Source organism: Betta splendens, chromosome 2, assembly GCF_900634795.4.
Source record: "Betta splendens chromosome 2, fBetSpl5.4, whole genome shotgun sequence".
Lineage (NCBI taxonomy): Eukaryota > Metazoa > Chordata > Actinopteri > Anabantiformes > Osphronemidae > Betta > Betta splendens.
In genome coordinates this window covers 13,886,600-13,912,304 of record NC_040882.2, presented here as the reverse complement: position 1 = coordinate 13,912,304, position 25,705 = coordinate 13,886,600, and the positions used below count along the sequence as shown (strand labels likewise).

The 25,705-nt window shown below is 46.0% G+C and overlaps 1 protein-coding gene across 3 annotated transcripts in view; it reads right to left on the bottom strand.

Annotated features, from left to right (window-relative positions):
• serpinh2 (serine (or cysteine) peptidase inhibitor, clade H, member 2) overlaps positions 1–25,705 on the bottom strand; it is an 89,736-nt gene that overhangs the window by 20,859 nt on the left and 43,172 nt on the right. For 2 of the 3 annotated variants that reach the window (XM_055504870.1, XM_029136860.3), the window contains exon 3: positions 6,031–6,348. The exons of the other annotated variant lie outside the window; for it this stretch is intronic. In XM_055504870.1, coding sequence (XP_055360845.1) covers positions 6,031–6,038 — 8 coding nt within the window. In that variant the 5' untranslated portion in view covers positions 6,039–6,348. The remainder of the gene's footprint in view (positions 1–6,030; positions 6,349–25,705) is intronic. 3 annotated transcript variants of the gene reach the window in all.

Here is a 25,705-nt window from a genome sequence, read left to right as displayed (position 1 = left end):
CGGATGCGTCACCCGCAACGCGCACAACTTACTTACAGCCCTGTAAGACTGTCGGGGATATGGACACACACCTCCAGAAGAGCGATGACTTGACACGCTGGCCCACCCCGCGCTGACACACACACACACACACACACACACACACACACACACACACACACACACACACACACACACACACACACACACACACACACACACACACACACACACACACACACACACACGCACACACTCCCAGAAACACACTCGCAGCTTATATCCTCTGGCTGCGTGTTTGCCAGCAGCCAGCTGGTACTGTCATGTCTGATAGGCTGGAACAGAGACAGAGACGGAGATGAGGCAAGAGAGGCAAGCTGGGAAAAGGGGCCTACAGCAGAATGCATTAGCGAGACCCCTGTCTGTTTGAGTAGCATGTTACCGATTGGGAAAACTGTATCAAACTCCGGGAAGTCATTATGCTGTTGTCTCACTCGGGTCCACAGAGAGCAGCCCTCCCCCATCCTCCATCCCAGTCCTCCCAACTGCAGGACATTTTGCGTTTGTCTTCAGCTCCTTTGTCTTCATAATTGACCTCCTGTTTTCAATTTTATGGACCTTTGTGATATTTGAGTAAACTAAACACGAGAACGACAGTTATGAATGTGTGTTGACACTTTGTATCAGTGGAAGATCATATTTTGGTACTAGTTTATCTAATTATGGGTAAACAATGTTTTTAATAAAAGCAAACAAGCACAATTTCTGCTGCCCTGCCACACAAAGACGAGCTTAATTAAAATATCACTGAGCGAGAAGAATCACTCACATCAACTGTTCTATGTTGTGATTTCTGCCCTTCAAAAATCAGCTCACACACAAAAGTAAGCTTAAGACAAAGCAGCGTTGTTATTCCAGTATTTTCGACGTACTGTATTCTGCCTCCAGCCAAGACATGTTTTTGTTGGGTTGTATAAAAATGCGAATTTGTTGTTTGTGAGAATTAATGGCCACATAGATCCAAGATCAGAAAGGTCATGGTTTTCTGCAGACCCAACTGTCACTGAAGACAAATACGCCTGTTCCAAAAGGCTGTAGTCAACTTTTTCTCTAAGTTTGAAGAAGTCCTTGTGCTTATTTACTAAGTTTATTTAAACCTAATGACATCTGTGGAGTTTTTAGAGAAGCACACAAATTACTAGCAGCATAAAAGTGCCTAACAAGCTGTGTTATTAGTTCGGCTTTATTTAGAAAGTCCAACTGAAATGCCCCATACATCATTAAGTCATGGAGACAGATGTCATGAGGAACGATGCCGAGTCTCCTAAATAAAGTGGAGAACTCCTACGCAGAGCACAAAAAAATACAGAGCGTGTGGAGAGTTTCAGTAACAGAGGTCAAACGACCAAAATGTGGCTGCTTCTCCTAAGGAAAGTGGATCCAGTTTGGTTCTATTCAGCTCTCTTTGTCTCCAGAAACAGACATGGGACGTACAGTACTGTAATAATGAGAAGGGAACAAAACAGGCCAGAGTTTAACACAGCTGGCTACAGATCTGTCCAGACAGTTCCCCTTGAAGTCAGAATAGACTTGTCTTTCTTCTGAAGGAGAAACATCAGGGTCTGGCTGTCATGACACACTTGTAGAAGGGTGTCAAGCTAAGAGATTTCTGAAAAGCTTAGAGGGAGACTAACTGATGCTGACCAGACAAGGTGCTGTACCCAATGATTGCAAAGAGTTTGGGTTCCTTGGTCGCCACGACCAACAGGGTAACGCGTAGAAACTCTGCCTCTGCAGCAGCGGCTGAGGAGCAGATTAAACAATCATGATGAGCGCGTCAGGGCTGCGAGGAGAAGGCTGTGCTCTCCAAGAAAGATCAGTGCTGTCTACTTTGCTCAGGGCCATGTGGATAAGCCAGAAGGCTGTTCTGAGAACAGATGAGCTGAAAGTAGAACTCTGTGACCTGAATAAGAAGCCTTGTGGTTTAGGACAAGCAAACACTGGATTGCGGCGTAAGAACCCATCTATGAAACTGACAAACTTTGCTGTTTCTGGACCGGGAACTAACAGAGTGGGAAACTATCAAAATCCATTTGTGAACAACAAGCGGACCATGTACTGGAGCAGGAGAATGTTGGTGAAAAGAAAAGATACAAGCACAATAAAATGAAAGTATTTCTGACAGGATGTCCTTCAAACTTTAGCACTATTATTGTTTGTGCAGTACATCAGATATTTGGCAGATTTGTGTTTATCTATGCAATTTCCGGGCTACAAATTGAATTAGATTTGAATAAATAAATAAATAAAAGTTTTTTTTCCATATACAGACCGCACCTGTCTATAAGCTGCAGGTGTCCACGTTGTAGCAAGAGCACACCGAAGATTCTCAAGGCTATCTCATAACAACGACTACATGTAAGGGCGCATACAACACGCAAGCCTCAACAGCTTTCATGTTTGCATAGTGTAAACATCTCTCCATGTTCGGTGGCATGAAGCTCCGGAATCTGTAGAATTCACAAATTAGCCGGTTCAGAGCAAGTAAAGGGAGTAGCAGCTTGTAGTCGGGAAATGACCGTAGTCTATTTCACTTCCTTTGACTACAGGCTTTGAAGGAGCTCAGTTTCTACTCTGATGATGACAAAACCTTAGATACAATATCACAAATAACCTTTGAATAAAGAAATAAACTTGAGATTTTATTGGAAAATATAATAAAGAATATTTGTATTTATTAGAAAAGACAGACGAATGATATGTTAATCAGATATTTCAAAACATTATTATTCTTGTTATTATATCTGCCCTTTAATTCTGGTAAAAGTTCTCATGGAAACTTTAAATTAGACTGCAGAACTTTTACGCATCTGTCTGCTACAGACCGAACTGCATATAGTCAAAAGTCATTGTGATTGTAATCTAAAGCCCAACATAAAGTAGTGCAGCACATTTTTACCTCCACCTGCAGAATGCAGTGACATTTGAACAGGATACTGTGAGGGTCCTCACAATCACAGCCAGGTAACGGCCTCAGAGATTAACATCCATAAAGAGTATTGTAGAGGCACCATCACCTGCCCCCATGTTTTATTCACGACGTTCCTCCGTGCATTACCATACATATTTATAACGATAACTGCATTTACATGTACATGGACACCCCTTGGACGCACACACATGCGCACACATAGCGAAGTTCAGCCTCACCCCGAGGCCTGAAGCTGTCATTTTAGTCCTTCACAGCGGTGACTGTACTCGTGTATCCCTTGGAACACACACAGATTCATTGTGTGCAGGCGTGTGTGTGATTCACGCTGGCTGATAGATGATGGCTGCAGGCCAGGTGGGCATTGACTCATCTGCTGCTGCTGGGAGGTGAATTGATGGCAGGGAAATGGCTGGAAAATGTTGGAGGGGGGAGATAAAGTTCAGTGGGGGAAGACTGTTGGTCGTGCTGCCACTTGAACTGGGAAACTAACTGTAGATTTGGGCAGACTGATGCAGGGAGGGAAGACTGTGGTACAGGGCTGCAAGGTGGAAGCCGAAAAGGTGAAAGGTCACAGAAGAAGATTGGAGTAGAGGACACTACTGGTTTGTCACTCAAAAACAACACCGTGTCAACAAGAAATGTCATATGGTCGATTTCAACGTGGCAAAAAAAATGGTTCCCTCCATTCTCATTATCCCATCATCTACTGTAGCCTTCTCTCCTCGGTTTGCATCAAGGCTTCTCTGTCCCCCTCTCGCCCCCCACCTCCCCCTTAGCCACTCTGCTGTTTTCTCCAGCGGGGCTTAAGATGGAGGGATTTCACCCCCTTCTCCCTCCGTGTCAGTTCATTTCCAGCACAGAGTGCCACGCGTGGAGCCAGCATCCATCAGCAGCGTGATATAAGCTGCTGTGAATGTCACGGGTCAACTTGTGATATTATTCTGCCGTTAATGGCCCACCGTGTTATGAGGCCTCTAATACCTCTGGAAATGAGCGCCCAGACGGCTGTGAGGCCGGGAGGCCACCTTGAAGCGTCACGTGGCTCCTGCTCTTTCACGGGAGCTTGAAGAACGACTTTTCAGACGCTCAAACAAACAAACACACTCGACCCCCTTCACTTGCAGCCTTGGAACGGTTTGGACTTTGGGCTTATAGTTGCACGCTGGTGCTTAACTTCCCGTAACAGACTACAAACACAGCAAAATTTAAAAAAAAAATGGCATTTTGTGGCATTTAGTCAAAGTGCGGGATGTGCTCGGGGAAAATGCGGGCACGCATTAATTCAGTTTGCATTCATCAAAATTACATTAGTTTCAGCCTTACCCAGCGTGAAGTCAAAAGACGTACACCGAGAGGCTTGTAAATATTACTTCACTGCAATTCCAAAGTGGCCACAGGTGCAGCCCTCATGCATTTATTAAAAGCACATTTGAATTTTTAAACTGGTGCATTGCATTGTGTTGTGGCGGGCGAGCTGCGCATTCGGTTCACGCGCCCCCCGCCCCCCTCCCCTCCCGCTGCAATAAAAGGCTCGCATTGGTAATTCTGAACACAGCCGCCGTCCGGCACATCCGCGTTTTCCAGGATTCCCACAGAGGCGTTTAAGAGCAAAGCTTAAACGCAGCGCTGCTTCTGTGCTCCGACCTACAGCGCTGCTGAGACCCCTGTCGCAGCAACACTGAGGCTATGTCTAACATTTCAACATTAATTATTCATTTTAGCCTTAATTCCAATGTATAAAGATATAATAAACAAAAGGCCCACAGCTATGGACAGTGGAAGCCTTTATTGCCCTCTGTGTTTGCAGCGAAACAACAGGACATGTGCTGAAAACACTCTCTCTTTTAAACCTTTCAGCCACTGTCAGTTTTTTTCTGCATTCCTAATTTGGTAGACATAAATTAATGATTAAAGCGTCTACGCAGAGCGGCTTTTAGGATCTGTGCAAAATTATTTAGACGGGAAAAAAAAGGTACACTTCATGATTTCTGGATGACGTTTTTCAACCAATCTATACCAGATGGCAGGAGGACTATCCGAACGGGGTCTGATTCATGTCCTTTTGCCTGGAGTGGACCTGCATTGTGCCCCATCCAGATCTCATTTCAGAAGTACTGTTTTTCATTTTACTAATAAAAGCCGAGAAGAGAGAGCAGCGGTGGCGGCGAAATAGTCACATCCTGTAGCTTCGACTAGCACCACCACGCAAAAATACTCAAAGTGCAAGTCATGCATTTAAAACTTTACTTAGGTAAAATGATTGATGGATTAGCAAGATAATTGAATTTAGTATAATACGTACTCAATCTGAAGAACGGCCACTTCTGGGGCATTAAATGATCAATTAATTAAAGTGTAAAGGATGAGCTGCATGTTAATGCTAGCTGGTCAAGGTGGAGCACTTTAGCCTCAGTTGTCAGTTTATTAGCTTCACCCAGCGACAAGACAGTCAGTGTAATACAATAATCCCACAGTAAATCCTCGCAGTCGAGGACGTTCAGCTTTGTTTTACACAAATTTGTTTAACTCAGATACACAGACAGGTATTTCACTGGTGTATTTTACAGTGACTTGTAGAGGAGTGGACGCAACTCACACAGACTGAACAAACTCTTATTTTAACATGTGTCCACTTTCTAAACTTTGGACTTTTGGCTGAGACCAACAGGGAAAACGTAAAAATGTTTCTCAAAAAATGTCTAATCTTGTCCATCATTGTAGCTGACTTATATCTAATTCTTGTCATCTTTAAATATCTAGCCTGATTTTGTACTGAGACAGTGCTGCTGTTTCACCAGGCTAAAGCTCGCTGGATTGGAGCTAGCTAGACTGCAGGCTAGCGCTAACTTGCCCACCACCCAGGAAAAGTCACTGTACTGTACTGTGTAAACATACTACACATTTGTTTGTTTATTAAATACAGTAGCTTCGCTTGCTGACAAGCCTAATTTCCTGAGAGAACACAACCTAGCGCGGCCGTAAAAAGAGCTTATACCTGTATTAACGAGGGACTTTTAATGGCCAGCATGGACGGGGGCATGATTAAAGCGAGCACCTACCCTTTCATGTGGTCACGTGGTGGAAGGTGGTCGTACGGAGGAAGACGATGGCAACCTTTATCTCGTCGCGAGGAGGGTCCCGGCCTCTTTGATCTTTCCTCAGCCAGACACTGTCTCTCAGTGGACGACCTTGACTGCCTCTGTGACCAATTTCCAGCCGGGGAAAACACAAGCGATGCTATCTGGGCCTGCTGGTTATTAGGGCCAGGCTCCCCACCGTCCCCGCAGCCACAGCTCCCATTGCTTTTGCAAAATGATGTTACATGCAGCTCTTTTCCGTTCCTTCCACTGGCTCCAGCTGATCCTGTGACCTGAAGACTTTTGTTACGTTTTCCATAAAATAAAAAATAAAAAAAGTTGAGTTTTGAATGAAAAGCATTTTAAAATAATGAAAGCGAAGCCACGACTAGGCCTAGGCAAACGTAGAGCATAGAGCATTTTTAAAAATTGTGTAAAAATAAAACTGGTTTCTACTCCAAGGTGTGTTAAGCGCCTATGATTTCTTACAGTAGACGAGTGCAGTCTGGAAAACTGCAGCGCCTGAGACCACCTCGCACGGCATTACAGGACGCCCTTTGATATAAAAGCTACCTTTTCACAAAATGACACCACTTCTAGCTTTTCTTTGCCCTCGGTAACCCTCATCCTGTTGCACTACCTGGCTTGATTTACGGTCGTCAAGGTAACCACTCCATTATAAGCCTAATAGCTCGCACAGAACAATGCATGTCACAATTCTGACAAATTTTTATACGGCTGGCTGGAAAATCATTGTCATCTTAATTGCCATTACATGTGTGTCCCCCAGCATGAGCACCTACCTGGGCACCTGGTATATATTTTGTAAATTGTCTGCCTCTGACAGCACCGACAAAGGGCACAGAATAAGCGCCGCGCTGAAATCTGTTCTCTGCAGACTCCTACTGTTTGCTGTTTTCTTTCTGAAGGCGCTTTAATTTTCGCTCTTTCTTGAACAATTCCTCATTCCGACAGCGGGACGCTGACACAGAGGCGCAGGAGAAGCGTTGTGTGAGGCCCGGCCTCCGTGAGCCACAGCAACGCACGGCAGTGAAACTCAAACGAAGCCGCTTCTTTCCAGTGGGATCACATTCCGACTTTGTACAGTAGAAGCGATGAGAGGAGCACAGAGATGCGCGATAAACCGGGAGGCAGTAGCCTTATATGCCGAGGAATTTTGCATAATGAATAATTATTGTCGCTTCCCGCTCTGCCTTGTATTGTGTTGGGTGTTAATCCTAACAGATGAGAGCTCAGGTGGACAGAAGGCAGTAAAGAGCAGCGGGAGCGTTGCAGGGTTTAGTGCTGTGGCCTCAGCTGTAATGAAGCAGGTGCTTGCAGTGGAGGTACAGGAGGGAGCTGTAATCTGGAAGGCTGTCTGCTTTATTACACTACTGCCTTGCCACGAGGGCACCGCTCGCACGTGGAAACGAGCGCAGCAGCAGAGAGGGAGGGAAAAAGTGAGAGAACAAATCTGAATGTGTGAAGTAGGGAACCAGAGGGCGAGGGAGGGAGGGAGGGAGGGAGGGAGGAAGGGGAAGCAATCAGCCGCCCGGTCCTAATCACGTTCCTCTCTCTTTCCCTTTCACTCTAGCCCTGCTCCCAGCTCTGCATTTGGACACATTAAGTTGCCTAAATTATTTCATAAGCAGCTCGGCCTTCACCACCAGCGAAGAAAGAATGCAAGGGAATGATGTAGAAGGCACTGATTAGACCTAATTATGAATCCTGATTAAGGCTTTTAATTAGTCGAGCCAGCACTTCAGCTGGAGAGGGCGGCAGAGATGGAGAAGACAGGGAGCGAGAAGAGGGGGGGGGGGGGGCATTCGAAGGCAAGTGGAAGAGGAAGAGTCTGCGGGGAGAACGGAGGTGAGGCACGAAGTGAGACGACGCAAAAGAGCAAATAAATACTGAAAAGCACCTTGAATGGTGTGTGCACGAATAGAATGAGCGCTAGAGAGATCAGGACGGATGACACATTTCAGTCGAGACTCGGAAGCCGCAATTCAATGACCTTTGACCTCTGTTCATTCTTTTATAAGGCCACACACGCAATAGAACCTGATTGTAGATTTAGCCTCGCTCTGTGTTTCTGCCGGCTCGCCTCGGTGACAAATTAACGTTAGTGCAAGTCAGCAAACAGCCTTATCACCTTCATCCAGCATTTTTCCAATTATGGAGCAGAATCTGTTTCTGCATTTTCATGCTTCTCATTTATCCAGCCTAGCTTATTGATTGGGCAACATGTGCTTTAATAGAAGGTGTTGCACATTGTGCATACAGATTAGGAACTTTAAATAGAATTCACTAATTCAATATTTATTTATTTTTTTCCTTTAAATTTGGAATTAGACGGGGTCCGCGTGGAGTAGAAGGTTCTCGGGATAATGGCCCTTTTTAACATGTGCAGCTCTTTGCTTGGCAGACGTTCTGTTTTTATTAATCTCCACTGAGCCTGGTGCACATACAGAAGCTGCGACTCTGAAATCAGTCAGCTGACCACGTGTGATCACGTTGAACGTGAGCAAGAAACTTTAGCCTTCGGGCACTTTCAGTCACGTTGGCTCTGCTGTGTATTCGTTGATGAGTTCGTAAACTTCTAGCACCTTTTGCGTTTTAAAGTTTTTCACGTAAAAATCCAAGCCCGCCACATGTGTCCACCTAGTGCCCATGTGTGTTCCACACAAATAAATACTGTACAGGAAAATCATGTTGAAGGTGTCAGCTGTAGCTACTGTCTGCAACAATTCCTGCAAAACTATAAAGAACATTGCATTAAAGTGGGGCGATGTAGAAGAAGCTATTTCTGACCAAACACTTTAATAACACCTTTTATATCTTAGCATTTGCTCTTTAGTTATGAATGCATACTCTTGTGCTAGTGCTTGTGCGTTAATAGAAAAGACCTATTTCTGGTCTTGGGTCTGTGTAATTTAATGAGCACCTTCAATAGTTATACCATTGCAGCTGAGCTACAAGCAACTGTGCAAATCCTCCAGACAGGGAATGGAGAGATGTTTTCACGAAGACAATCTTATCTCAGCCTTTATTTCCGCGGTTTTAATCAGCATTAGCACTTTTGAACCTGACCCTAGCAGGCCTATCAGATCTAATAGTCTCTTGGGAGTTTCTCTCTGGAGTGTTAAGCAGGAGAAATACATTTGTGTCAGGTAATAGCAGGGAATGCTGATATTTCCCCTTGACTTTTCCACCACTGTTTGCATCCCTGCTTCTAATCTTCCTCTGTAGGAGAGGCCTGATGTGCCTGCGTGCTGTTGATCTCCACATTTTGACAGATCCTCGTTACAGACATAACCTCGGAGTTGATACGTTCTTCGCCTCTCATCTTCCTTCTTTCCTCGTTCTTTTCTGCATTTTCTTTGTTCTGCTTCCCATCTGGCTTTTTTTTAACTCAAAGTACTTCATACTCTCTCTCTCTCTCTCTCCCGCTCTCTCTCCTCTCTACAGTACACCATTTGGCACAAAACCTCATCTCTCCTCCTCTCATCCCTCGCTCTCACCTCAATTTTCAGCTGTTGCATAATTAATTAGCAGCACTGTTCACTATCAATGCAATTACTCCAGAGAATGGAGAAAGAGAAAAAGGGGAGAGAGACAGGGATGGTGGGGGGCGGCGGTGGTGGGGGGGTAAAATGGGAATACAGGGCCAAAATGGAGATGCCATGCAAAACATGAAATAAAAAGATGGAGAGAGAGAGACGGAGAGAGGGAAAGGCAGAGTGATTTCAGCCCTTAAAGGGATGAAGTCAATGTGGGCTAAAATCAAAGTGGTAATTTTGACAATGTAAAATCCATTTGGAGGCTCGGGGATCCAGATGGAAACAACTCAGGTTTGGCTCAAATGGAACATTATACACCTCCTCTTACTAAAATGGACTTCATTTTTTCGGCCCTACAGCTCCATGATTATTTGTCTGTATCACAAGCAAGATTTTAAATGTTTACAATTACACCCAGCCCTTCAGTGTTTAGAAAAAACACATCTGCATCTGAACATCTGCACACGGACACAAATCTTTATAGCACATTTATACGAGTCATGGCGAAAAGTGTGAGCGTGACGACCACCTCCAAAAATTATTCATACATGTATGTCAACGCTCCGTGTTTAGTCTTGTTTGAACATTCCTGATCAGGCGCTGGCAGCGGCGAAGGCTTTCCACACTGGCACATGGATCAGCACACCGTGCGCCGTAGCAACCTAATAATAAGAATAATCATACATAAGTGGGTCAGATTTACAGTTTTCGCTCCGTGAATAATGTGGACAGCGTAACATCATTTACAGGACATGTGCTGGCTCCAGTTCAGTCTCGTAGAAAGAGATATTTATCCACAACTGTTATTGAAACCGCCGTTGAAAGCTGTGATGTCATGAAAAGTTACGTCTCAAATGAAGTGTCACACATGGCGGAAAGCGTGCGTGACGGTATGCGCATTCTCCGCAGTAAGTAATGGACTGCATGGGAAAGTGCTTTTTCTTCTGTCCAGATACATCACATACATCTGGCCTGCTGGGTTTTTATACATCCCAGTGACTGGCCCACAGGGAGGATCTACGGTTGCAGGTCAAAGCAAGGTGACATATTTCGCCAGCGACCGACCCAGATAAGTACAGGAGCATTCGCTGGGAATGACATTTCTGCTGTTGTCTGCTTTACAGCAGGCCCGTCAGCGGCTATATTGTTACGACGGGGGAAACCATTTCAATTTAGCCGCGGCCGATCGTACAGTATCACCAACCGAAGATGACAAATTATTTACCGTGTCACCGGCACCGTTTTTCCCATCACGCCGTCGCTACGAAAGCGAGGCTGAAAGTGAAAAATGCCTCTGTAGACAGTTCCATTCCACCAGGGAACTTTGATCTGTTACTTGCAAACAGCCTTTAGCAGCGATTTAGCCAAGAGCCATTACTTTCTCTGTGGCAATTAACACAAAGCCAGTGCATTGAAGGATCGATGCCATTTGTCTGTCTTTAATTTGTTAGCCAGACATCATACGACGCTGCTGGGATGCTGGCGTCCAGCATTTCATCCGTGACGGAGGGATCTGGGGAGTGCGATGCATATGGAGGGGCTCACCATACCAAATCACCAACAGAGAGAAGATGTTCTCTAGGGTCTGACAGCCCATAAATGACAGATGGACTAATACGACTTAATTCCTTCCTCTTGTAATTCTTAACGGCGTAATTGCAATTCAAGGCTGGATGTATTTTCACATACAGCGCAACTGGTGTGGCTGTGTGCTGTTCTTGGAGACCCGCCACGTTCCTGCTCCGCGCTCGCCGTCAGGAGCTCTCGGGGTCTATTTGATTCAGTGCAGATACTGATCGTCTTAGCATTGGAAATAATAAACACGACGTGTTAAAAAACTTGTCAAGTAAAGCGAGAGAGAGACATGCGGAGAAAGCTATTTCAGTGTATCCTGTTTCCCTATTCAGCCTCATTTAATTGTAGTTTCTATGGCTTTACTTTCAGACATCCATTACTGAAATAGCAATTCTATGAGCATTAATGAGCCAGTGGCACAAAAGCCCACTAAAGAGCAAAGAAAGGCTGTTTAATTTATCAAGACAACACACATATACAGTTATTTGTATGAATATGCACACACTCTCACGCACACACACCAATATCCTGGAAGGTATTTCTAATTACAAGCAAATATATTCATTGATATTGTTGCAGCACTTTATCATTGCAGGATGTGATTTGCATTGAAATGTGTTTTTTTGCTGTTGTGTTAATTGTTTAGTGTGGACTAATTAGAGCCCGTCTGTCATTAACAGTGATCACTGCTCTCTGCAGACGGAGGCGACGGTGACAAACACTGACAGAGGAAGGACGGGGACAAAGGAACTGATGGGGGAGGGAGTAGAGGGCTTTTTAGTTGTGTGTCTGTCAGCAGTGGAACTCCTGGATTGTTGTGCAGTCATGGTCTCCAGAGGATCAATTATTGACTTACAGTACTGATTTGAGATCTTGTGATGTTATCCGTCGCGCTATCAGCAGGTTAAAGTGTCATCTTATCAAGTGAAATATCTACTTGCATGGCAAGACACTGACAATAATTATACTGCTGCGAGCTGCGTGTTTACGTTGGACATCGTGAGCCTGGAATCTTGGCAAAATGTTCACTAACCCTGTGCTATGCATTAAAAGTTTGGCAGCAGTTCTAAAAGATTTCTTGCTTTAGAACAGAAGTTGCTGTGTGTATTATTGTGCCTGTATGTTTTGGCATGTTGGCCTGTTTGCATGGATGACAGAGCGCTGGCTTGTGTCACTCACTGTTAGCTGGAGTAGACGTGTTTGTTAGTCCTTGTCTTTCTCCATCAGAGTGTGTCCATCCACATTAGATCCCATTGCGGGATTAAGTGGCACCGTCGGAGGCACACGGTGGCCTGGAGTAGTTACATCTTCATTTACAGCTGGCAGCTGGTGATTCGTTGCCTTGCGCATCTTATAGGTGTCTGCGAGCCCGTGAAGCCGGGTGTGACTTATTCATAGGTAAATGGAGAGTGAAGAGATTTCAACTCAAGCTGATCGACTGTGTGTACATATCACATGTATCGATGGAGTGTGTGGTGGTGGTGTGTGTGTGTGTGTAGCACAGAACAGATGGAGTGATAGGTGGTAAATGGGAGGAGAAGGCTAATCTCCACTGATAAGGAAGGAAAGATCACAGGTGAAGGTTGCTGATGTAGAATTGATCAGGAGAATGTCGACGCTGTGGGTTTCCTAAAAACAAATGAGGCGAAAGGCGCCTGGGAACGCAGGTAACAAACACAATCTGAAAAAAAAAAACAGGCTGCGGCACTGAAGGGTCTGCCTTTAAAACGTCCAGGCTCAGCTGAGGAATAACGCCGCACAGACCCGGACTGAGCAGAACGGGCCGGACTCCTGTCACATCCGCCGAAGGTTCAGATGCGAGACACATTTGCCACACAAGCATTAAAATGATTACAACCGCTGTGAGAAACACAAGGGAGGGAAAAACAGGTACGGATTGTTTTCAGCCATCTGCCACTTTTACCGCCTCACAGCAAAAACAAAATGACTACTCATGAAATAAGTACAAAGGAATTAGAGTCCGTGATGTGGGATATAAATTACACAGTTTGCAGCAGGTGAGCCAATCCATGTTAATTTGGAACTAGCCATGCCCAGCCATCTATGTCCTTCCTCATCCAAGCTTGCAGCGCCAACAGCACCAGCACCTGCTTCCTCCCAAACAGAAAACACTTCCATATCAGCAGCTTGACTTTTTCCTTTCAAAGACAACAATCATTGTATGTGGCAAACACAAGGCTGATAGCGCAAGCTTATCTTAAAAACACAATTTGGTGTGCTTAAAAGCTGGGTAAACTACATGTGTTTATAGACCCGCGCTGCCAATCAGCTTTCTGTCTATCTCGCTGCCCCCAGGCCCCTGGCCCGTATGCGTGCCGGGTCCGCGAGCCTGGTCACGCAGGTCAGGACCCTGCCAGCCTCGCCCTGACACGAGGTGTGTGTGTGTGTGTGTGTGTGTGTGTGTGTGTGTGTGTGTGTGTGTGTCCATCTGCTACCATGGAGGTGCGCCGTGTGACAGATCACCCCTGATCCCGACCCCCCCGGGAGACAGACAGAACACGCATGTGTGTGTGTGTGTGTGTGTGTGTGTGTGTGTGTGTGTGTGTGTGTGTGTGTGTGTGTGTGTCACCGTGCACGTGTGCCCGACCCCCAACCGCTAACTAACATCGCCACTTTCCTTTCAACACCCCCCCCCCTCTTCCTGTCAGCTCACTCCAAACCAGATGGGGTGCCAGGGTCACCTCTGACCCCCCCCACCTCACAGTGACTGATGGGGACAGCCCACCGCCACCCCCCCATTGTACCCTGATGGGCATCTGACGCGACCGGGGCCCATTCATTAGGACCCCAACCAGCACGCACCTGAGCTTCTTAATAAGTCTGCCAATCAGTGTTGTTCTAGCGGCGACACATTTCACTAACTCCACTACTTTATCACGGGGTGGAATCAGTCATCTGTCACGTGGCACCTGATCTTTATAATAATGCTGACATTCAATGCATCAGGCAATAGAAAGCAAATGACCTGTACTTAAAGGGTCAGTTCACCCAAATTACAAAAGAAACCCCTCGTATATCAGCCACGATGATGACTTTGGTTTCATTTTGCTCCATTCCTACACCCCGAGACTAAATCTTGTTTGCATTAAAAACAGACACTTCCAGAAAAACTGTCTCGGCAGGATAATCCCCACACAGACCTGTCAACATTTCACAGGCTCTATTATTCAATGAATGGTGAAATAGTGAGGTCTGTACATTGTCTGGGGGTGAGCCAGACGCTACATTTGGAATGAACGTTGCTTTTGTCAGTTCTGATTTCTGGGATGGCCATGAATGAAATTTCATTCACGTCTTTAGTGTCTGAGCGGAGCCAGAACTGTTAAGTGTGTACATCAGAAAACCTCAACACGTTTAACTACCAGCAGAGAGAGAGAGAGGACGTGTTATTATATACATCACTTACATGACCTGGCACTTCACCAAGCTTTTACCTTTGATTTAAAGAGCAGGCTCACGTAGCTGTGCACTGTAGCATCCCGTCGCCTTACGAATGCTACCACCAAATATAAACACGTCGTTACGCGACTCTGTCTTCATCTCGGCGGCGTCTGAGTCCACGAGTCTTCACATCTGCATGTACCCGTGTCATGAGCTCTTGCTGGGATGTGAAGGGTTGCTATTTTTATGGTGTGAAGTGTGACGTGTACACCAAGGCCATCAGAGGAAGGTGGAGGTTTGTCTCGTGGAATCTGAGGGATTGCCTCATGCCAAGGCTCACGGGCAAATTAGCATACAGATTCAGTCACGGCTGTTGTAAATCCATTTTTCTTCTCGCAGATCTGTAATAAGCACCTTCTTTGCTTACGAGAACTAGTTTTTTTCCTTGTGATGATTGCTTTTTCCCCAGTGTGGGAAATACATCTCTGAGTATTAGATGATTGGTACAGCATGCTGCAATATTAGGTGTAATGTGTTTTTTTTGTAGGGGAATGATCCTTATCAGTGTATGAAGTGAGACTGAAATCATATGGTTGCATGGACCCACTGGCTAACAAATCTCTTCAGGGCAGAGGTGATAAGCCAAAATGCTATTTCCTCAAAAACGCCAAAGGAGAGTTGAAGAGGTCAATCTGCTTCACTATCAGAAAAAAATGATTATCTCCGACATGAAGTGCACATTTTACAGGCGACGGCATCCACTGATGGCACATGTTCGGCGCACTGGAGAAGCTGTTTGATTATGTCGTACAGCGGCAGAGACGACAGGGCAGATGAGACGGAACACGAGTGGCACATACAGCAGTAACGTGAGGGAGGCGGAGGACGTCTGGCCGAGTCACATGATCAAAGCCGTGTGCATGCGAAGCCAACCCTGGGATCTGAACTCGGAAAAGTATGGTTTCGATTTCCAAAAATGTAGCTTACAAATCAAATTTTGATCTGGACTGGGAACACTGGGGACAATTAAATGAAAACAGCTATTTTGCCATCTGCAATCCATATCCTTTGGGGAATCCTTTGCATATGCAAAATCCAACTAGCTGAGGAATAAAAACATTTAGGGCTTGAAAGGTCAAATGTTGCCTGTGAAGCACTGTCCCTACTCAAATGAGGCCCCTGGGGCCTTGTTTTAAAGTGAGCGTTTAAGAATGAGTACGGTGACGAGCACAAGCAGTCATCTCTCACCCCGGGAAGGTTACCTTCTTTAAAAAGGCCACCGTGTCCCTGCGTGAAGGCCTTTTCAGGGCTGCGTGTCACATACGCCTCTGCAACTGGTGGCTCTGGCTCAACCTTCAGGTGTCGCTTCAGGACGCCTCTCCGCAGACACACTCTGCTGTTGACCTTTCCATTTTAACACTAGTAGCTAATCCGCAGCACATTTTCTACTCATTAGAAGTCGCCAGATTCCTCGAAATGTGAAATGCAAATGGACGAAAACCAAAATGTGCCTCCAGTCTGACTGAAACGTGCAGTTCGGTAGTTGACTGGAGCCGCCGCGAAGCTTGCTCAGATTGATTTCATGCCAAAAATGGTAATCGGCACCTGAGCAACACGTTTAACATTTTTGGCAATTTCAGGGAATAACTTCTTTTGAGGGCTCACACATGCAACGTAATCGTTTTGTTTCTGTAGTTTGTCTTATTTGCACTAGTGAACAGGGAGATATATGATTTAGAGCTACTCTATCTAATCTGTTTGTATTTCATACTTCATGTTTCTACATAATAAACAAAATCATTTTTTCCACGCCAGTTTAATGCCAGGATAATCTGTCTACAACACAACAGGTATTTATGCTATTTAATCCTGTGTGCAAAATAAAATGACCTTAAAATTAGGAGAGGCAGCTTTTAATTTGTTAGCATGTTAAATCATGTCAAATTAAATCATTTGACAGATAACATACTGTAGACGGCAGACTCATCCTGGATAAAACACAGGCAGAAAACTGCAGCCTGAGGTGAAACACCACCTGTTCCAAAAGCACTTTATTTATTAACTTTCATTCAGGTTGTGTTAAAACCTCTACAACACTAATCACACAATCAAACTCCTTTGGAAGACCGTTGCCTTGGTAACATCAATGTTTGCTTTCGTCAAATTCTGATGTAAAAGGGTGATTTTGAAGGAACCTCCTTGATAAGGAAAAGGTTAGATGGCAGCTGCTTGGAAAAGAAACACAAAGCAGAGTGTAATGAAGTTACCACTATTTTGCTGATTAAAGCAGCCAATGTCCAGTCAACAGTCCAACTTTGGATGACCTTAACGTCTCTCAATCAATATTCCGATGGCTGTAAGCACTGCTAGATAGCGTGGCATTGATTTGTAAATGATGTTGGTAAGCACAGAAGGCTCTCACAAACGGTGGAAGGAAAGCCCCGCTGCCTCCGGCCAATAATTAGCTGGTGTCAAACAGGTCATCAGTCGTGACATACAAACTGACTTCCCTTCTCTGGGGCCCTGTCCACTGCAGCGAGCCATGCCTTTGGTGCAAGAATATTAACTAAGGACACAATGGATGCACCGCAGTGACCAGTTCAAAGGACACCAGCCTGGCGTCCCGTGGCAGGTGATCTCATTGATAAGACGTCATGTTTTGGAGGTTTACAGTTGCGGTTGTTCTTTTTGTCTCATTGCATTTCATGGTCTCTCCGCGAAAGGTGTAAACAACCTAGAGGCAAAGCCGACACCTCAGTTGTTCTTATCTGAACTTGTCCTGCTCTCTGTGCTAGGACTAAACAGCTGCAGGTCTAATGGTATTCCCATCTACCTCAGCTGTGCTGTGTTTAGCACTAATGAGTGAATGTTAGCATGCTAACACACTGAATTAAAATGTTTTGGAGCTTAATTACGAAACCATGGCCACTGATTAGCAAACCATGCGCCCGCCTGCCCGCCCAGAATTTCACACCTCTAGTTCGAGGACGCGCAGCTACACCAGACAGCATCAGACATTGTAATGATGCCCAGAATTTCTTTGTTGCATTTATTAGCAATGATAAATGATCTGAAGTCTACAAAACAGGAACATTTAGAACCATCTTTGTGTTAAACGTAGAGTTTCCTTGATTGGATTGGTTTGAATACTCAAAGGACTCTATGCTTTCAGAAAATTGGGATATTAATCAGACTTACTGCTTGTCCTACATTTAGACAGTGATGCTACTTTGCTGATGGGGGGATGCATTATGTGGGGGAACTGCCTTTAGTTGCAGGGTAATTCATTCCCTATTATTTCTTCCAACAATGCACACTGATAGAGCCAACTGATTAAGAGACCCCTAGAAACAAAATTATGAGCTGAAGAGGCTACTTACTAATTATTTACTCTCAAACTATAAAGTCATGTTTACATTTGGCCCATCCTCTTTTTTGGACTCAAAAACATCCTTAGACAAACAACAAATAACTTGTTTTATGGCATATTTTTAAATTAAAAGAACGCCAAAGAGAGAAAAAATACAGAAGGCAATACCAAGCACCTGCGTCCTGTCATAGGATTTAAGAGTACTGTAAGTTCCAGCCAGATGCCCTTGATGAACTGATCATCAGCAGATGTGCAGGCTTCTATAATAGCAGAGCTTTTGCAGTTTGCTGCTCTGGCACATTCAAATGCGATAACACAATGCCAAAATGGACAGACATAAGCAATGGTAATACAGTAGTTGCTGCATATCAATCTGGAAATGGTTATGGAACTATTTCTTTCTTAACACGCTGAAGTTCAACTGTCACACTGTGGAAAGTATTCTAGACAGTTCCCAGTCTTTCCGGACGTGGACGTCCCGGCACGTTCGGTGCAAGGTCAGGCCATGCGATGCTGAGGAAAAGCCCCTCGCTGCGCATGTTAAGCGCTAAAGCCAGAGTCTAGACAATTAGAACAAGACCGAACAAGTACGGTTTCCTTGGCTCTTTGCAAACTGAATCTGAGCAAATTAGGAGATGAACAGATACTGTAAGAACAAGGGGAGATGGCTGGCACCAGTGCCCAGACACCAACAGCCACCGTCCATCGTGGTCTGGAGTGGGGATGGGCTTGTGCTGTAGTCACAGGACCTGCTGTACTGCTTTGCATCAGCATGCGCGCCCACTGTTGCGTGCTAACGTTCACCTCAAAGCCCTGCTGTGCGTTTCTGTCACAGCGCCGCTAGCCTGTCTGTAAACTCTTATCAAGCTGTTAATGTTTTCATATCTGTATTACTGCCAAGTAAGAGCAACTTGGCAGCTTGCAAAAAGAGGTCCATCAACAGAAGCTGTTTTTTTAGACAATAGGGTATTAAAACCACCCAATAAAGAAGCTACAGGCCTGCATTCCATTTAATATCTGATAATAAAGTATTACAGGGATACAAAACAAACTTTTCCAGTGTGGTTTGGAAACTGTAGGTGTGAGATTACCGGCAACATCCAACACAAACAAATCATCGTCCACGAGGTGCGGCCCGTGGCTCAGGAGCCGCGAGTGCTCGTAGCGGCGAAGGAGCCCGGAGCAATGATTCGGCTCATCGTTTGTATTCCGCAGACCTGCTGTGGGAAATGTCCACTCGCTGCTTCTCCTCATTCTGTGGCCTTAAAGTCATTGTTTGTCAGCATTAGTCATCCGCTCACCCTCTCGCCTCTCGCGCTCATACCTTTCCTCGACCGCCTCGCTCACCATCTCAGCGTGTCTGCGTTCTCCCGGGCGACCGCTACTGATCCCAAACAAAGGTACTGTATAGCTCTCCAACTGGCTTGAGGGGTAAAAGACTAAGAGAATGTAATGTATCTGTTTCAGCCCAGGCAGCCGGTGGGAACAAATATTGACATGTAATTTGTTTTTTCTTTCCCCTCTGTCTGTGGCCGAGCCTTCCTTTCCATTACAGCTGTGAGGGAGAGTGGGAGGGAGAGTCTGCGTCTCCGGGGAAACCGACGTGAATGATATATTTTTCGTGGTCCTTTTCTCCCGTTCTCCCGCTCTCGCGCCTTTCCCTCCCGTCCTGTGCTGCCCGGGCTTTGCTCTTCTCGCTCACGTCCTGTTGTCGATCTCTCCGGTGAGAAAGCGAAGCCCTTTCCAACAAGGTAAATAACCATTAGAGGGTGAGTGAGTGGGAAAGAGGGAGATGGCGGAGGCAAGAGAATGGAACTCGCAGAGCCAGAAAGACAGGGCCACAAGATGAAACTTTGAGAAGGTCATTTGTTGCTTTTTCAATATCCTCAAGACCCCATGTCCCACCTTTTATTTCATCCTAGTGCCTATTTGTCTTCGCCCGAATTGTGTCTTGACTACAGCGAGGGCCCGTTTACTATTCACGACTTGTAATATAGGAACACAATGGTTGCTCCTCACGAGCTTGTAAGATTTCTCATTACATCTCTTTATTTATCTTGCCAGCCCACAGACACAGACAGAGGGACGAGGGGATGAAAAAAAGAGTGAAACAAGTGATTTTGTTGTATTATTTAAGCACAATATCCTGGTCCAGCAGGCGTTCGTTGGCCGTAGCCATGCGACATACCCGAGGCCTAGGCCCGACTGGCGCTCCGCTCCGCCTAGCACACGTTGGACCCGTATTATCGATCACAGATGCTGCTCGTCGCCTTGGTTGCTTTAACTCAGTTTGCCCTCTGTCTTGCCGTCTGCCTCTCTCCCCCATTGTGTCTGCCGCTCCCATCCTCTCCATTACTTCTCCCCTTCATCCTTCTGCCTTTCCCAAGCGCCCCACTTCTCATCTTCCTCCATCTGCCACCCCTCTCTGCATCTCCTTCTGCCGCCATCCCTCCAACTTCCTTCTCTTTGTCCACGGCAGCCCTCTCTCTCTCTCATCAGACACCCCCCCTCCTCCCCCGTCGCTATCCGAGAGTCCTTAGCAGCCACTTGTAGACGAGGCAGGGGCCCGTGCACTTGGAGGTTATGAAGGAGACACGGTGAATCAAGTTCAGGGCTGTCCGAGTGTTTGCTCGACGTCGAAGCACCCTTGCTCGTTTGTGGATTTCATGAATAATTGATTAAATAATGGAAAATATAATGAGGGAGATGTTTTAAAATTCAAATTCAAATCAAACATCTCGCCGTGGCATTCGCACGCTCTTCAATAAGCAGATCTTCCGAGTGATTGGCTGAAGGACAAGGCTGCGGCTGCAGACTTGCACGAGGCGTCTGCGCGTCTCTGCTCTTGACAGATCGTGATGCACGCGTTCATGCTCCGCGTGTCGTGCGCACGAGAGGAATGATGGGCGCGTCTCTTCGTACGGCGCCTCAGCAGCTCCGACTGAACGTTTGTATCCGTGTGCGCGCTCGTGTGTGCGCCCGCCCGGGCCATGCGTGTCCATTAATGTCATGCTCCAGTGGCAGGGACGGATCAGACGTTGGAAACTACGCCGGATCGGGACGCGGCGCCGCGCGGCAAACGCGCGTCACGTCCATGTTGTCTCAGCCTGCCTGCAGCGCCTTCCCTCACTCCACTGCACTGCTGCGTTCATTCACTCTTGACTCGTTTAATTCTACCGCTTCCTCTTTTTCACCCCCTCTTCTCTGTTCCCTTCCTCTTGTCGTTCCCTGTTTCTTTCCCCTTCCATCACTCGCGCCATAATTTCACCTCTGCCGTGAATAACTCCCCTGCTCTCATATGCTCAGACCTTTTGGTCGCTCTCTCCAGTGCTGCCGTGGCACAGTGCAGGGATCATTAGCGACTTAATGGAGGTAGCCATTTTCTGCAGGGGGGAATAACAATGGCAATGAGCAGTATCCACCACTCCTCTGCCCTCCCCTTCCTCCCTGGCTCCATCCCTCCTCTCTCCCATCTTGTTGACTCTGCTTTCTCACCCTCTCTATGCCTGCAGTGACAGTGACACTGAGTGCTGTGTGCATCCTGTGTATGAGCGGCCCTCCTGTCTTATTTACACTCATATTAGGCTGGAAATCAGCTATGGATGTACATGTATATGTATATGTGTGCGTGTGTGTGTGTGCTTGTGCTTGTGCGGGCGTGTGCCTTGACATGGGACCGACCATCACTGCCAAATAGCTGCATAAGCGCACTGTGGTGTGACACATCGGTAAGAACAAACGCAGATGGATGCTTACACACTCACTCTCTCAGACACACACACACGCACACACACACACAGACACACACTCTCTCATGCACGATATTTTCAGTTCATATTTCTTCATCTGAGCAACTGTGACAGTTTATTTTGAGAGATATTGTTGCATGGAGAAAGGGAGAAAGATGGTGATTCACTGACACGCAGAATAGGAGAATGTAATAAAATCCCACCGATTCCCTAAACACACACACACACACACACACGCACACACACACACACACACACACACACACACACACACACACACACACACACACACACACACACACACACACACACACACAGGCTGGGCTGCATTTTCAGTTTTCCATTACCATAACATGTGATTTAACACTTCACCACTGGCTGAGAGTCCTGGATGAAGTTTTACAGTAATCTAATGAAGCCACAAACTTGTGGTCATTTAATCTACTATGGACTTTACTGAAGACAGAATTTGTCTTATGTGACATTACAATGTTTTTGGAGCCTCCATATACCTACATCCTGTTTCATTTACGTTATGCTGGACTAATTAATTACAGTACACATATTTGTGTCCAGAGTAGCTTGAGAGGTTTATCAGCTGCTGCTCCATCTAGATGAGTTCAGGGACAGTTCAGAGAGTAGGTCATCTACACAGGGATAGACAAGACTGAAGGTACTCGGTTAAAAAGCCTCCAACGCCAACAAAATCACAACTAGTGGTCTAAACCATACATTTGGAAAAGTTTCATACTCTTATCAAACAAGTAATAACAATAATAACAACAGCATGTTAAGAGTTTGATAATTGCTATGGACTACGGTGCATTTAGAGGTGCAGACTATGCTGCAGAGGACAGGCAGCAGATTAAGAATATAATCAGTGAAGGCTGTTCGAGCATAACGTACACAATTAAACTCCATTTAGGGTTAGATAAACATGACCGTAGCTTCAGGTAGCTGGTATGTACTTCAAATCGTTTTGATTGCTGACTCTGGCCTGACTCTGGCCTGTGTGGGAACAATTTCTATTCAATAACAGTAAGAACATTTTTATATAAAAATGACAAAACAAGCAAAAAAAAAGATTTATTTCCCAAGTGTCAAAGGGATGTCGGCAGGACTCAACACTCGCAATGACCAACCTTAAAACCATTACTTGTCCCCACCTATATTGTAGCTGCACCACTAATTGTCCACACTGATAGACAGTGAGCAGGCGGTCAGAAACGGTTGGCATTAAATATTCATGTTATAGTTTTGGCTCATAAATATGAATAAGGCCTGTTGTTGTTTGCTGCAGTCCATCTGTGAGAAGATTCACAGAGAAGTACATTGTGTTGTCATGCGCTCGCACACACAGATTTACTGACTCAGCCCTGGTTGGTGCACATGTACGCATCCATGTCGAGACAGACACACTTGCAACAGCGTGTCTGGCCTGACAAACCGCTACCACCCACCTCACGTCCCTTTATTTACCCACCGTTGTGCCCTGCGTCCCTCCACCTCTCTCCATCCTGTCGTTTTCCCCGTGCCTCCTTTAATACAAGCCTACCCTGCAGTTACACCTCCTCCCCTATCGCCGCCTGCCGCCACAAATCACAGCGGCGGAAAGAATGAATGGACAGAGGGAGACGGTGAAAAAGAGGGAAGAAGAAAATGTTAAAGGCAAGGGAGGCGTTGGTGGGGGCCTCAAACAGCAACAAAAGACCAGTGGGCATCCATCTCGGGCCTATCTGTTGACACAGGGCCACTGAATGAGCAGCCAGCTGGCTGGATCAACATGGATGAAAAATAGTAGCCGGAGCAGGAACAACAACCACCGCAGTAACAGGGATGACAACAGTTGATCCGACAGGAGCAACAAATAAAAACTACCAAGGCGTCTCCAAAAAAAGACCCCTCCACCTACAGCTGCCTCCTACTGTACACTAAGACTGGCCATCACTACAGTAAAAGCCCCCAGAGGGGGGAAGAATCACACCTGCTGTGGCAACTTATACCCAAAAAAAAACACTACTACCGACTCCAACCTTCACCAGCATCAACAATTGCAGTGTCTTCCGCAACAGCCATTTTTGCGGCCACTCTCGGTTTCATGCTATTTATTTATTTTTTTCTAATTTCCTCACTCAGCCTCTTCTCTCCCCCAAATCGCTCCGTCTCCCTCGTCCTTCTTCGCAGCTGCGATGGTGTGAACATCTGAAAACCCCCGGCCAAGGATTTGCACGAGGGGGCAAATGGCACCCCATCATTTCTCAGCTGCACCCGCTCATCTTCCCTCTCCATCTCGCCTCTTCCCTTCCCTCCGCACAGCCATCAACCGCTAGCAATCAAGCGAGATCTCCACGGAGCGCAGGGAGGAGGGAGCCGGGAGCATGGAGAGTGCAGGTGCTTGGCATTTAAGGCTAGACCTGACCCGACTTTCTAGGCACTGACGGTTGACGTAAACCTGCAACGTTACTAAAATATTAGTATTCACAGTTCCCAGGGGGTTCTCTATTTGCTGAACAGGCAATAAAGCCTCACAGGTGAAAGACTGGCTACATTAATCCACTTGGGTGTCCTTAAGGCTACCATAATTATTCCTATAATTAGTGTGGAGTTTAAATGTTTTGATTTTAATGTTTCCTTCAAAATCACAGTCAGCGGAGAAATCCATAATTTACCACGCTGAACTCCAAACTCCAAATACCAATGATGATATCAGCTTTCCATCAACACATTTTGAGAGTTTCCTCTCATTTTGACCGTCTGTTGGCGGCACCAAAACCAATAGCCTTCAGACGAGGGTTTTTCTCTTCATTCCAGCCGGGCCGCGAATGTTTGAGGCGGCGGTGCTGGTGCGGATGGAGGAGGTTGAGCAATGATGGGGCAAACCGTTGAGGGAGGACCGAGATAAGAGGGGCGAGGGAAGCAGAGAAGGCCGGGGCAACGAGCACCGACGAGGGCTGATCTCTATTGATCACCACAGACAGCTTCATTATCAGCACTCACCCGACACGCGGTGAATTCACAAGCGCTTCTTCTGTGCGCGTGTGTCTCCGCCTCTTGAACCCACTGTCTAGACGGGCAACGACTTCGTTTATTGGAGAAGCTGCTGGATGAAGGACGTACTTGAAGGCAGATTACTGTATATACTGAAGCCTGTTCCTTTGGTTATTGTACTGTACCTGGGCTCACCTTCCAGTATTTACCCCTGCAGGCTTTTCACCGGCTACGCATTCATGTATTAGTGAGAGCAGCTGTTGAGACATCGCTCTGAGAGCTGGAGATGGTATTGAACGCTGAAACAGGCCTGTCAGGGAACGAGAGGAGGAAGTGAAGTACAAGAAACAAAATGGTCTTCTGTGAGCAACGCAGGAGCAAAGCCTCCCTCTGCTCTGCTCTGTTGATTTTACTATTATTGCCGTTTTCGAAGGCCAATATCAATATTAGCACAGAAAATACATTGCTCCATATCTTCAGATGTAACCTTCATGCTGGAAGGATGGTTATTTAAACTCAGCCAGGATATTTACTCGCTCACAGTGAGGATTTCTTGCCTTTTCATATTTGTAGTTGCATCTTGTGTCCTGTGTGCATCCATCCACTTCCATACAAAAAACACACTCGCCTACCAACACTAGTCGGGACGCTTTCATTACAGGAAAGCAACTTCATCTTTCGTCCCAGAAGACGCGAACATGAGCCAAGGGGCCCCTGCACACTCCGTCCCAGCACCTCCTTCCTGCCTCAAGGTGGGAGCCACACCTTCAGTGGTTCGCCTCCGTAGTCCAACAAAAACATGCCAAAAGCACATGATCGACTCAGAAGATGTTACAACTAGGCCATTTTCAAAACCTCACAGGTGTGAACTTTGAATGGCCTCTTTAAGTTCCATCCTTGGACACTTGCACTTTAAATGAACAGAGTAACATTTCAGCAAATTGCTCTACTGGCATTTATTGCCAGGAGGCAGAGGAGCAAATTAATACCATTCTAATGCTTTTATAGAGAGA